This window comes from Hypanus sabinus, chromosome 3 (genome assembly GCF_030144855.1).
Source record: "Hypanus sabinus isolate sHypSab1 chromosome 3, sHypSab1.hap1, whole genome shotgun sequence".
NCBI lineage: Eukaryota > Metazoa > Chordata > Chondrichthyes > Myliobatiformes > Dasyatidae > Hypanus > Hypanus sabinus.
This window is the reverse complement of record NC_082708.1, coordinates 111,088,192-111,101,618: the sequence shown is the minus strand read 5'-3', so window position 1 is coordinate 111,101,618 and position 13,427 is coordinate 111,088,192. Positions and strand designations below refer to the sequence as shown.

The 13,427-nt window shown below is 39.3% G+C and overlaps 1 protein-coding gene across 5 annotated transcripts in view; it reads right to left on the bottom strand.

Moving 5' to 3' along the window:
• rapgef2b (Rap guanine nucleotide exchange factor 2b) overlaps nucleotides 1-13,427 on the bottom strand; it is a 357,783-nt gene that overhangs the window by 196,393 nt on the left and 147,963 nt on the right. For all 5 annotated transcript variants that reach the window (XM_059964949.1, XM_059964950.1, XM_059964952.1 and 2 more), the window contains 2 exons: nucleotides 10,695-10,770; nucleotides 1,943-2,110 (listed from right to left, as the gene is read on the bottom strand). In XM_059964949.1, the coding sequence (XP_059820932.1) occupies nucleotides 1,943-2,110; nucleotides 10,695-10,770 (244 nt within the window). The remainder of the gene's footprint in view (nucleotides 1-1,942; nucleotides 2,111-10,694; nucleotides 10,771-13,427) is intronic.

Sequence of the window (13,427 nt, the reverse complement as noted above, 5' to 3'; positions counted from 1 at the left end):
GAAGGACAAACTCCAAGGCAGAGTACAAAGTAAATGGCAGGATATTTGGGAGTGTGGAGGAGCAGAGGGATCTGGAGGTACATGTCCACAGATCCCTGAAAGTTGGCTCACTGGTAGATAGGGTAGCTAAGAAAGCTTATGGAGTGTTAGCTTTCATAAGTTGAGGGATAGAGTTTAAGAGTTGCGAGATAATGATGCAGCTCTATAAAACTCTGGTTAGGCGAAGTACTGTGTCCAGTTCTGGTTGTCTCACTATAGGAAGGATGTGGAAACATTGGAAAGCGTACAGAGGAGATTTACCAGAATGCCGCCTGGCTTAGAGAGTATGCATTATGATCAGAGATTAAGGGAGCTTGAGCTTTACTCTCTAGAGAGGAGGATGACAGGAGACATGATAGAGGTGTACAAGATATTAAGAGGAATAGATAGAGCGAACAGTCAGCGCTCTTCCCCAGGGCACCACTGCTCAATACAAGAGGACATGACTTTAAGGTAAGGGGTGGAAAGTTCAAGTGGTATATTAGAGTAAGGTTTTTTACTCAGAGTGGTTGGTGCGTGGAATGTACTGCCTGAGTCAGTGGTGGAGGCAGATACACTAGTGAAATTTAAGAGACTACTAGACAGGCATATGGAGGAATTCAAGGTGGGGGGTTATATGGGAGGCAGGGTTCAAGGGTCGACACAACATCGTGGGCCGAAGGGCCTGCACTGTGCTGTATTGTTCTATGTTCTATTATAAAATATCCAATATTATATGTATTTGTTGAACAAGTATGTGAACCTCTAGGGTAATGCCTTCTACAAAAGCTATTTGGAGTCAAGTGTTCCAATCAATGAGATGAGATTGGAGGTGTGACTCCAAATAGCTTTGGTAGAAGGCATTACCCCAGAGCTTCACATACTTTGTCCAAAAAAATGTGTGTAATATTGGATCATTATTCCCAATAAATAAGTGAACAAGAATTTTCTTTTGTGTGTTAGTTATTTAATTGGGTCTTCTTTATCTAGTTTTAGGACTTGCATGAAAATCTGATCACAACTTAGATTATATTTATGCAGAAACAGTGGAAGTTCAACAAGGTTCACGAACTTTCTGGCACCACTGTATGGAAATGATTAAATACACCACCTCAAACACCAGGCTCACAACTTAGAGCAGACTTAGCAACTGTTTGGCATGGTAAATTGTTTGCAAAGTTCTACGAGTATTTATAACACAAAAACTAATTATTTCAGCCCAGCAGCTTCCACACTTTTATATCTTATACTCACAGATATATGATAAGCAACTAATAGACATAAAAAGTGATTTATTACTTTAATAACTTACAAATAAATTACTCTGGGTCCTTGTTAACCTTTTTTTGTAAATCAAATTTCTCCAAACTCTCTGATACCACATTGGATGCTTTGAAGCACATCAACACTGTTTTGCAACTAGTAAGGTCAGAATCTGAGTTCACTTGGCAAAGACTGGCACATTTCACTCCGCACCCCGACTGACTTTGTCAAAAGGCAATAGCTTCTACTTCAATATATAGTTCCATGGGAGTCAGCAACAACCAACTCATTTTTTCCTGAATGAATCAGGCACTTGAAAGTTATCTAAAAACAATACAACACAACCAAGTCAACTCTCAGCCCATCTGAAATCCAAAGATTTTTACTTCAGTAATACTAATTCTGCCAGGAATGATCAAACTCAAAGAACACATAAGACTGAATTTGATAAAGAGTTGATGTTTGTCTCACCAATACAATACAAGTTAGATTTCTACATAGATATCAAACCTGATTGAGTTTTGTACCAAGCAATAATGTTACAATACCTTAAACAGATTTTGTAAAATTAAATATTTTGACTGCAATTTACAGGATCCATAACTGTTTATTCATGGCCAATGAAAAGATCCAGTGAATAAAACTAATCAAAAATACTCACCGTATGATATCCTCTTGGTAAAGGTGGTTTTCCTACAGGATAAGGATCCACAGTATCAATGATTGTTTGCCGCTCTCCTTTCTGGTTAATTTTCTTAAATCGCCTACGAGATTGTCTGTGAGAAGCCTGTCGTTGAAAATATTCCTCATTTTCATCCATGTAGTCCACCTTTAAAGCAAACAAACATACTTTATTAAAGGATTATGTTGGACAGTTTTCTGAAGAATTCAACAATTGATTTCTGGAATTGCTGGTGAATATGCTGAATCTACGGTGAATAAATAAATGGAGCAGTCACAACATTAATATTTTGATCTGTGTTAAGGGAATTCAGAACAGCTCAGAGCAAGTATTGCCAAGCTTCAAAGAAAATAGGATGAAAAGGCCATTATATTATTATGTACTCAAAAGATTCCTTCTACAGATTCCATAAATATTTTTGAAGTTCTGCTCTATACTTTCTGTTTTCTTCCTCTATTATACATCTTCCAGAATGCTGGACAATGCATGTTTAATGCCAAGAGCAAAGTGAAAACACAATATTCCTTTGACAATCTGTATCAAGTACTTTCCAGCCCACAACTTTGAGATTTTGTAGCTAAAACTGCATTTATAGCAAAAGAGGTTAAATGACCAGGTACAGCCATTGCTTTGCACCACAAATATCTTCTCAGTCTAAAGAATTACAACTGCAGGAGTGAACACGAATGATTTTCCAGTCAAGGGCACTGGTGTTTCCATATCAGGCTGTGATACAGCCAGTCAATTTACTCCCCACTACACATCTATAAAAGTTTGTCAATGTTTTGGATGTCATATCAAATCTTTGTAAACTCCTAAGGAAGTAGAGGTATTGCCTTACTTATTTCACAATTGCACTAATGTACTAGGCCCAGGAAAGGTCCTCTGAAATTATATCAAGGAACTTAAAGTAGCTGACCATCACCAACTCTGATCCTCTGATGAGAACCAGCTCAAGGACGGCTGGTTTCCTCCTCCTGAAGTCAATAATCAGCTTCTTAGTCTTGCTGACATTGTGTAAAAAGTTGTTGCTGTGACCAATGTCCTTAAGTAGAAAGTTCTACAAAAAGTTAATGGATATGGCCTAGTTCATCACGTATAAAGCCCTCCTCACCACTGAGCACATCTACAGTACCTATAAAAAGTACCCCTCCCTCTCCAAGTTTTCATGTTTTATTGTTTTACAACATTGAATCACAGTGGATTTAATTTGGCTTTTTTTTGACACTGATCAACAGAAAAAAAACTTTCATGTCAAAGTAGAAACAATTATCTATAAAGTGAACTAAATTAATTACAAAAAATGCAAAATAATCAATTGCCTAATAATTCACCTGCCTTCATTATGATACACCAAATCCACACTATACAGCCAATTGGTTTTAGAAGTCGTATTATTAATTAAATGGTGATCTCTGTGCAGCCACGATGTTTCAGTTGATTGTAGTAAAAATACACCTGTATCTGGAGGGTCCAACCACTGGTGAATCAGTATCCTCGCAAAAACTACACCATTAAGACAAAAGAATAATCCAAGCACAAGTCAGGAGATGAATACAAGAAAATTTCCAAGTCACTGAATATCCTTGGAGTACAGTTAAATCAATCATCAAGAAATGGAAAGAATACGGCACAGCTGTAAATCTGCCTAGAGCTAGATGTCCTCAAAAACTGACCAAAGAAAGAGGCCACCAAGAGACCCATGACAACTCTAGACAAGTTACTAGCTTCAGTGGCTGAGATGGGACATTCTGCGCATACAACTGTTGCCTGGGTGCTTCACAAGTCGCAGCTTTATGGGAGAGCAGCAAAGAGAAAGCCACTGTTGAAAAAAACTCACATGAAATCTCAGCTAATTTGCCAGAAGGCATGTGGGAGACTCTGAAGTCAGCTGGAAGAACTTTCTATGGTCTGATGAAACCCAGACTGAGCCTTTTGACTTTTAGACTAAACGCTAATTTTGGCATAAGCACATCATCAAAACCACACCATCCCTACCATGAAGCATGGTGGTGGCTGCAGCATGCCGTGTGGATGCATCAGTGCAGCAGGCCCTGGAAGGCTTGTGAAGGTAGAAGGTAAAATGAATGCAACAAAACACAGTAAAATCATGGAGAAAAACTGCAACTTGTAAGATTTGTTTTCCAACCAGACAATGACCCCAAGCATAAAGCCAAAGCTGCACAGGAACGGCTTAAAAACAACAAAGTTAATGTCCTGGAGAAGCCAAGTCAGAGTCCAGACCAATTGCAAATTTGTGGCTAGACTTGAAAAGGGCTGTTAACTCACAATCCCCATGCAATCTGACAGAGCCTGAGCAGTTTTGTAGAGAAGAATGAACTCTTCATTGTGTTACGAATGTGCCACAACTCTGAGGGGCCGAAGGGTACAAAGTCCCAAGAATCGCAAGATCACTATTAATTCCGGTCTGGGACCCAGGAAATGAAAGAGAGACACGCCGAATCCACAAGGTTTAGAATGTGTCCTGGCCTCAGCGAAACAAAACCCCTGCTAACGGCTATTGTCTCTTGGAGACAGAATTGTGTATTGAGTACTGTACTATTCATTGAAGCCCCTCAGGGGACAACCAGAGTGGGCTGGTTGAGGGATTGCATCATCCCAACCTGATTGACATCTGAGACCCCGTGAGTAAGGATAAAAGAGGGTCTGGGAAACAACCCCTTTAGACGCACCAGGAGAAACGTTAGAAATCCCGTGACAGCGTTTAATAGCGACAGCCGGTGGGGGCTCGTGTGCGTCCTTCCCTTGCCTAGGATTGGCGGGCTCACCATGGAAGAACGGCTTTAGCTAGAGGAGAGTCCACAAGTGAACGGGCACACCAACGGGACTTCTGATGGATCGAAATCATAAAAGGAAAGCCGGCAAGTTTTTCTCCCAAAACTCTCTCTCTTTCCAACCACTGCAAACCCAGCGGTCCCCAAAAGCTGCAGCCTGCATGAACTGAGTGAACTTTATACTTCCATCGGACAATACATTATTCCCTAGACAACGATAGAGCTTATTTCTTATTGATTATTATTATACCCGTACTTTTAGATTTAGTATTGACAACGTATATTATCAGTATATTTGCATTGATATTTTTTTGTGTATTTTTACTAATATATACTGTTAAAAATAGTATCATCAGACTTCAACGGACCTCTCTATCTTTGCTGGTAAGTGACCCAGTTACGGGGTACGTAACAAAGTGGGGGCCTCTTCTCGAGATTTGATACCAAATTGGAGGGCCAGTGAATCGGGCTTTTAAGTCCAAACGTGGGTCTGGTTGAGGGGTAACCAGACGGGAAACCAGCAAAGATGGACATTGACGAATTCATAGAAAACCCGACTCTGGAGGCACTGGAGGCCGCCCCAGGCCGCCACAAAGTCGGACTTGATAAAAATTGCAAAAGGACTAAACCTCACAGAGGTGAGGTTGTCGATGAAAAAGCGGGAGGTGCAGAGGGCCATAACTCAGTATTATATTGTGAAGAATGTGTTTTCATTTGATCAATTAAAAAATAAATATAAAATATCAAATAACACTCTTTTCTGTTATTTTCAATTAAGAGCCTATTTACGAGAAAAGCTGGGACAAACAATGTTGATGCCAAAACCTAGTGAAATAGAAATATTGATTCAGAAAGGAAGTATTAAAAAATTTACAACTTGTATGTATAATTTGATTCAAAAGCAAATAATTAAATTAGGAATTCATAAATCAAGTCAAAAATGGGAATCTGATTTGAATGTTAAAATTGATGGGAAAAACTGGTCAAGATTATGTTCTGATAGTATGAGAAATACAATAAATGTTCGACTTAGATTAATACAATATAATTTTTTACATCAATTATATATAACACCACAGAAAATAAATAGATTAAATTCAAATATGTCTGACCAATGTTTTCGATGTAATCAAGAAATTGGTACCTTTTTACATTCTACTTGGTCTTGTTTTAAAATTTAACCATTTTGGATAAATTTAAGACATTTATTGGAACAAATTACTGGAGTACAACTCCCACATAGTCCACTATTATTTTTATTAGGAGACATTGAAGGGACAATACCAAAACTTAAATTGAACAAATATCAGAAAAAATTTATAAAAATTGCATTGGCAGTAGCCAAAAAAGTTATAGCAGTTAGTTGGAAATCTGATTTATATTTAACTATGGATCATTGGAATAATGAAATACATAGTTGTATTCCATTTGAAAAAATTACGTATAAGAAATAAATATGATATATTTTTGAAAATGTGACTCCCATACTTACAAAAGATAGGATTAAATACATAGTTCCTTTGAAGATAAAATTATAGTAATTGGGGAAAGTAAAAAATAAATATCAGAATTATTTTGAACTCCATGGAGCATGTGGGGATCCTCCGATATCCAGGCAATCTTTCTCCTTTCTTTTTTTCTCTCTTCAGATAAGGGTTAAGGGGGGGAGGGTTAAGGGGAGGGGGAGGGTTAGTATTATTTTTCTTACTATTTTACTATTACATTTATTCTTTGTAATTTCTGAAAATTAATAAATAAATAAATAGATAGATAAAATTTTAAACGTGTTATCGGCTAAGGTATTGGAAAATATCCCTGAAAAAGCATCAGCTAGTGGGATGGCTCAGTTAGAGTTGAAGAAATTAAGGTTGGAACATGAAATTAAGTTAAAGCAGCCGGAAGCAGCCAAAAAGGAAAAAGGAAGAGTCGAAAAGCAAAGGGAGCATGAGCTCCAGCTAAAGCAGTTAGAGGTGAAGAGGGAGCATGAAATTCAATTAAAACAGCTGGAAGCAGCTGGAAAGGAGAAGGAAACGGCTGAAAAAGAGAAGGAAAGAGATGAAAAGGAGAGGGAAAGAACTGAGAACCAAAAGGAGAAGGAGAAACAGAGGCAACATGACTTGGACATGGAGAAGTTAAGGCAAGAGCGAAGAGCTCAAGGGCCAGACCGAGAGGAGAGAATTAATGTTAGTAGGGAGTTTAGGTTAGTTCCTCCGTTCGAGGAGACGGATGTTGATAGTTATTTCTTGCATTTTGAAAAGGTGGCAGTGAGTCAGAAGTGGCCCAAAGATCAGTGGGTGGCATTGTTACAAATTGTGTTAAAAGGGAAGGCACAATGGGCATATGCGGCGTTGCCCATGGAGGAGAAGTCTGAGAATTATGAGAAAGTAAAGGAGGCCATTCTTCAGACCTATGAATTGGTACCTGAAGCGTATAGACAAAAGTTCAGGAATTTAAAGAAAGGGTGGAATCAGACGTATGCAGAGTTTGCCTATGAGAAGGGTGTGCTCTTGGATCGTTGGTGTGCAGCAGAAATAATGGAAGAAGATTTTTGGCATCTCAGGGAGTTAACTCTGATTGAGGAATTTAAAGGTTTTGTTTCAGATGATATCCAGATGTATTTGAACGAGAAGCCGAATAAGTCCATATCCGAATTTGCTAGGTTCGCAGATGAATATGCCCTAACCCACAAGACAAAATTTTCCTAGAATAAAAGTTATCAGAGAGACCTTGGGAACGGTACAGAAAGCCCGCCGGCTGAGGCAGAGATTCAGCCGGGAGCTAACGGTAAAACTAAGGAGGAGGAAAGGCAAGACAGCAGGAGAGGTCCTAGCTTGACCTGTTCTAATTGAGGAAAGGTGGGTCATATTGCATCTAAGTGCCTTGCTCCAAAGAAGGAGACAGGAAAATGGAAAGCAGCAGTCCCTACAGGATGTGTTGTGGTGATCAGTAAATCGACGAAAAAGCCCCAGTAGACAGAATACGAGAGGGGTCTGAGAAATGTATTTCAGAAGGAACTGTGTCTGTGAAAGACGGAGACACACCAGTTCCAGTGCAGATCTGGAGAGACACGGGAGCTGAGCTGTCATTGATTCACAGTAAGGTACTAGATTTTGGTCGCAAGAATGGAGAGGTGGCTTTGAGAGGCATAGGAAAAGGGACAGAAGCGGTGCCTTTGCATAGGATTGTTATAAATTGTGAGCTGGTATCTGGACCAGTTGAAATAGGCGTGTGATCAGAATTTCTGAGAACTGACGTAGACATCCTTCTGGGTAACAATTTAACTGGTGGTGAAGTCTGGTCAGCCATGGAGCTGCCGAGCCAGCCTGTAAGTATTGAGGTCTCACCCCTAGATTCCATGATCTATCCCGCATGCACGATCACTCGCAGCATGTCGAGAAAAGCAGCTGAGAACAAGACCAGTTTAAATCCGGCCAGTATCGATTTGGCCGAGACATTTTTACCGACCCTGGACCAAGAGGAGTTAGAGGATGGTAAAACGGAGAATAGGCAAGTGAAAGAGAGTAAGGGAGAGGAGGTAGACCTGCCCTTAGCCAGGAGGAAATTTATAGAGGCACGGAGTAAAGATGAGAAACAGATAAGGCTGTTAAAAGGTCCAGGGTTGGACATGGATGATCTGTCTGGTTTGGCAGAACTGTTTGAAGAAGTTGAAAATTTTAAATGTGTTCCCGATAATGAAATGAGGGCAGTACTAGATGAAAAGGATGCCATTACCTTGAAGAAGTCTGCTGGGTTGGCAGCTGAGGTTGTTTCAGCCTGCGGGGTTGAGTTTACTCCGGAAGGGAGTTGCCCAGCGAGTAACTGGGAAGATCAGGGGAACCTAGAATTTGAAAAGGGTACGGGTATTGAAAGCATGGAAGAGGCAGATGTCCCATTTGAGTGTGTTCAAGATGTGGATGCACGTGGTACTGAACCTAGTAATGGAGCTCAGAAAAAGCCTGAGGTATTTGATTCAGTTGAAAAGGAATGCAGTCCTTGTGGGTCGGATGGACTTGGTTCAGTGAAGAAAGGGTTAACCTTGGTATTAGTGGGAAGTGAGAATTCCCAGTTGTTTGTGCTTGAAGGTGGGTTAAAAGTTAGTGAGGAGATAAAAGGTGGTGAGGTGAATCTTATTATTGAAGGAAAAGGGAAAAGTGTACTTCCTAAATTGAATGAAGAAAATTTAAACTCTGGATTGGTGTCAGAAGCAGTAACCAGGCTGCAGAGACAATGGCTTGGTAGCACGTGCCTGCGAATCAATTACAGGTTGATTTGGAATGTAAAGGTGCCCCACACGCTATTGTTATTCAAGAGTGTGCTGTGAAGAGGCAGAACTTGAAATGCTGTTTGGACAAAGAGGGAAGGCTTGCAGAGTTTAAACTGAAAACTAATAGCATGAAGGGTCCTGAAGATAAAACTAACAACTTGCTAAAAATTAAAAGAATTGAGTGGAAATTCAGAAAATGGTCTAAGTTTGGAACACATTGTTGATAAAATAACTCCTATGAAAGGAGCATACAAAGGCCTATTCCACACTAGTACACAAGTTAACCACGTGGGAGTTAACTGGAAAAGGGGCGAGGGTTGACGGGACGCCATTTTAAATAACAGGATCCGGTTTTAAGGGACTTCGACAAAACATGTGAATAATAAAGACAACCCCATGAAAGATTGACTGTTAAGTTTGAAAGTAACATAAAGATTAGTATTTGTATGAACTTTTGTAGTATACACATAAGCTAAGATCATAACTCATTATTTTTTGATTGCTGAAGAAAAGGAATAAAAACAGGTGGTTATTAAATTGGAGTCTGATGCTACACGAATTTAATAAGGAACAAGATGTTAAGATATTAAAGGAAGTGACAATGTAATCAATCGCTAACTGTTTAGATGCTGAATTGAATGTATAACTATATTACTCTGTAGTGGAAAAAAAACTCTTTTGTATTGTGTTAGATTCTGAAAATCCTGTAAGACGCTGTATTAATTCATTTTTACCGGTGGTAAAAATCTTAGAAGGAAGGGGTTGTTATGAATGTGCCACAACTCTGAGGGGCCGAAGGGTACAAAGTCGCCCCCTCCTTTTGGAGAATCGCAAGATCGCTATTAACTCGGGTCTGGGACCCAGGAAATGAGAGAGAGACACGCAGAATCCACAAGGTTTAGAATGTGTCCTGGCCTCAGCAAAACAAAACCCCTGATAATGGCTATTGTCTCTTGGAGACGGAAGTGTGTATTGAGTACTGTACTATTCATTGAAGCCCCTCAGGGGATGACCAGAGTGGGCTGGTTGAGGGATTGCATCATCCCAACCTGATTGACATCTGAGACCCCGTGAGTAAGGATAAAAGAGGGTCTGGGGAACAACCCCTTCAGACGCACCAGGAGAAACGTTAGAAATCCCGTGACAGCGTTTAATAGCGACAGCCGGTGGGGGCTCATGTGCGTCCTTCCCTTGCCTAGGATTGGCGGGCTCACCATGGAAGAACGGCTTTAGCTAGAGGAGAGGCCACAAGTGAACGGGCACACCAACGGGACTTCCAACGGATCGAAATCATAAAAGGAAAGCCGGGAAGTTTTTCTCCCAAAAATCTCTCTCTTTCTCCAACCATTGCAAACCCAGCGGTCCCCAAAGGCTGCAGCCTGCATGAACTGAGTGAATTGTATATTTCCATTGGACAATACATTATCCCCTAGACAACGATAGAGCTTATTTCTTATTGATTGTTATTATACCCACACTTTTAAATTTAGTATTGACAACGTATATTATCTGTATATTTGCATTGATATTATTTTTGTGTATTTTTACTAATAAATACTGTTAAAAATAGTATCATCAGACTTCAACGGACCTCTCTATCTTTGCTGGTAAGTGACCCAGTTACGGGGTACGTAACAATTGGTTGAAATTAATACTAAAAGACGCAGCTTACCACAATCATTTCTGAAGGCTCCAATACTATACATTCACAGCCACGCCTGAAACTTCCTGCAGATCGCTTGCCAAAGCTGGAAGAAAGCAAAATATTAAGAATTAAGCTACTGTACAGAACAACACTACATGAAGAGAAAACTTAAGTAACATTTACAAGGTATTCCTGCACAACTACAAAAGCTAGAAATCTGAAATAAAAATAGAAAACAGAGAAAGTTCTCACTTAGGCATCACCTGTGGAAAGGGGGAAAAAAAGTTAATATTTCAAGCCACTGACTTTTCATCAGAACTGGGAACAAGCTAAAACATTTTTTAGTAGCGGTTAGGACAACACTTTCCACTACCAGCAACCCATTTTCAATTTCTGCAATTGCCTGTAAGGAGTTTGTACGTTCTCCCCGTGTCCGCGTGGGTTTCCTCCAAGTGTTCCGATTTCCTCCCACATTCCAAAGATGTACTGGTTGGTAATCAACTGGTCATTGTAAGTTGTTCCACAGTAAGGCTAGGATTAAATTAGGAGGGAAAATCGCTGGGCAGCGGGACTCGAAGGTCTGGAAGGGCCTATTCCATGCTGTAAGTCAATATATATATATATAAATAGATGCTTTGCAATTTAAAGTCAAAAAGAGCAGGAGAAAACCATGACATTGTTGTAGCTCATTATTATTCATGCTCAACGGCATGAGCTCTGCCATTTCAAATACCAACAATGCAATGGACCAAGAAGGAAAGGAACTTCAATTTCCTAACAGCAGGATCATGTCGACTTATTAGCAGTGCAGTATAACAAATATAGCATTGGTCACTTCTTCACAAGTGTGCCATACCAGCCGATGGCATCTTATTTTCATCTCTGGAAGCTATTACTAAAAAGATTTTCCTCTGCATTTCATATCTACAGGGGCCATTCCTTGTATGACATAGTGGTTCACTTCACTTTTCAGATCAGGCTGCTCCTCCCTTCCCACCAAAGACCCTGAGCACTCCTAAATGCAGCAACCAAAACACTCATTTCTGTTTAATATAATGTATAATTGCTCATAATATGCTTTCGCCAAGACTGGGGAAATCATTGCAGATGGATAACTGACTAACACCTTGAGTCATTCCACCTAGTGACCCTAACCTCCCAGTCATTTGTTATTTCAACACTCCCTCCTATTCCCATTTAAACTTCTCTGTTATGACCCTCATCATGTAACTATGCACTGCAGACTGAACATTGAGCTGAACAATTTCACATCATCAGATTTACCAACTGTTTGATTCTATATTTCTGGCATTAAAATAGTTTCATTCTGTAGTTTCATATAATACACCAAACCATGCCGAGGAATCATGGCAGTCCCTGCTCAAACTGCTGCATTTAAACTCAGGAAGTTTGTAAACAACAAAATCCCAAACAGGCTGGCCAAATTCCACTGACAATTTCCCAACAGTGCCCCCACACTGCAATTTACATAGAGTACAACCTTGCTGAATTTCCCACCATCACAACCATTGCCTTATTCACCTGAACCAAGAGAAACAATAGCAATGGAGCAATAGTATTACACAATATACATTTTTGAATCACAGTGGATTCCAATTAATTGGACAACCAGTTAATCAGGTCAGCCACCTATTTGCATTAACTGTTAGGGAACAAAAACTAATCAAGAAAATCACTGAGATTCCCTTTGTTTATTTGAGATGCTATGCACTAATTGGGACAAATGTTGCCAAACAGCTTCCAACAAACATCATAGATATGTAGCCTTCAGACACTATACTGCACATAGAGTAAGCAGCTTTTAAACAGCATCAGTTGTATGTGTTTGTGTTTAAAGAGCAGTGATTTCTGTAACTGATAGTTGGCAAGAAATAAGCAGTAAAACAATTCAGAACAAATTTCCTCACTGTGGTTTCAAGCACTCAGGCTTGGAGATGCCAGAAACGGCTGGAAATGAACATGAAACAATTTCACTATTTCAACAAGTTAGACACAATAAAAAATTTGAAGGTATTGACAATAAACTTGACAATGTTACAATGAAAATGAAGATTTGGAGAACGTTATCATTGAAAATTGTATGAAGGCAGTCCATTATCTACACTAGGTGCCTGTGCTGATTGTGTTCATCTACAGTTAATCAAAAGAACTGGATGAATTCCTCTGTCAATACTAGGAACAAATCCACGGTTTTATAGTACTTCAGTAGTATTGATAGTGTTCTAATTTGTTTTGTAATTAATTTAAATACACAACTTGTTATTCAGTTAAATGGTAGTTCATATTTTTATATGTTTATAGCTATTTCCATGAAATTTTGGCTAAGCTGTGCAAAATGCACTGGTCCCAATGTGCCCCAATTAACCAGAATCCATTATGTGAGTTTGTTTTACTTTTATTTGTAAGATATCTTAAATAATACTTATATTTTCATTTTATAGGTAATTCAGTAAATATTAATGCTTTTTTATTGCTGCTGAAGGTCAATGAGAACGGTTTTATCATTTATCGAAGATTACACCACCATTACAAAACTCAGAAATAAAATGAAGATCATATGATACAGAAAGTGGAAGAAGTTTGTTTTATGCAGATAGTGATTAGGAACTCATCCTGCAAGAATAGTTAAAAGAAAATAAATCAGGGCTTTCAATAAGGGTCGGATAAGAAAATATTTTTTAGGACAATGGGAAAAGAGCAGAAGAATGGATTTGAGAAGCATGCGCTACATCATGGCAC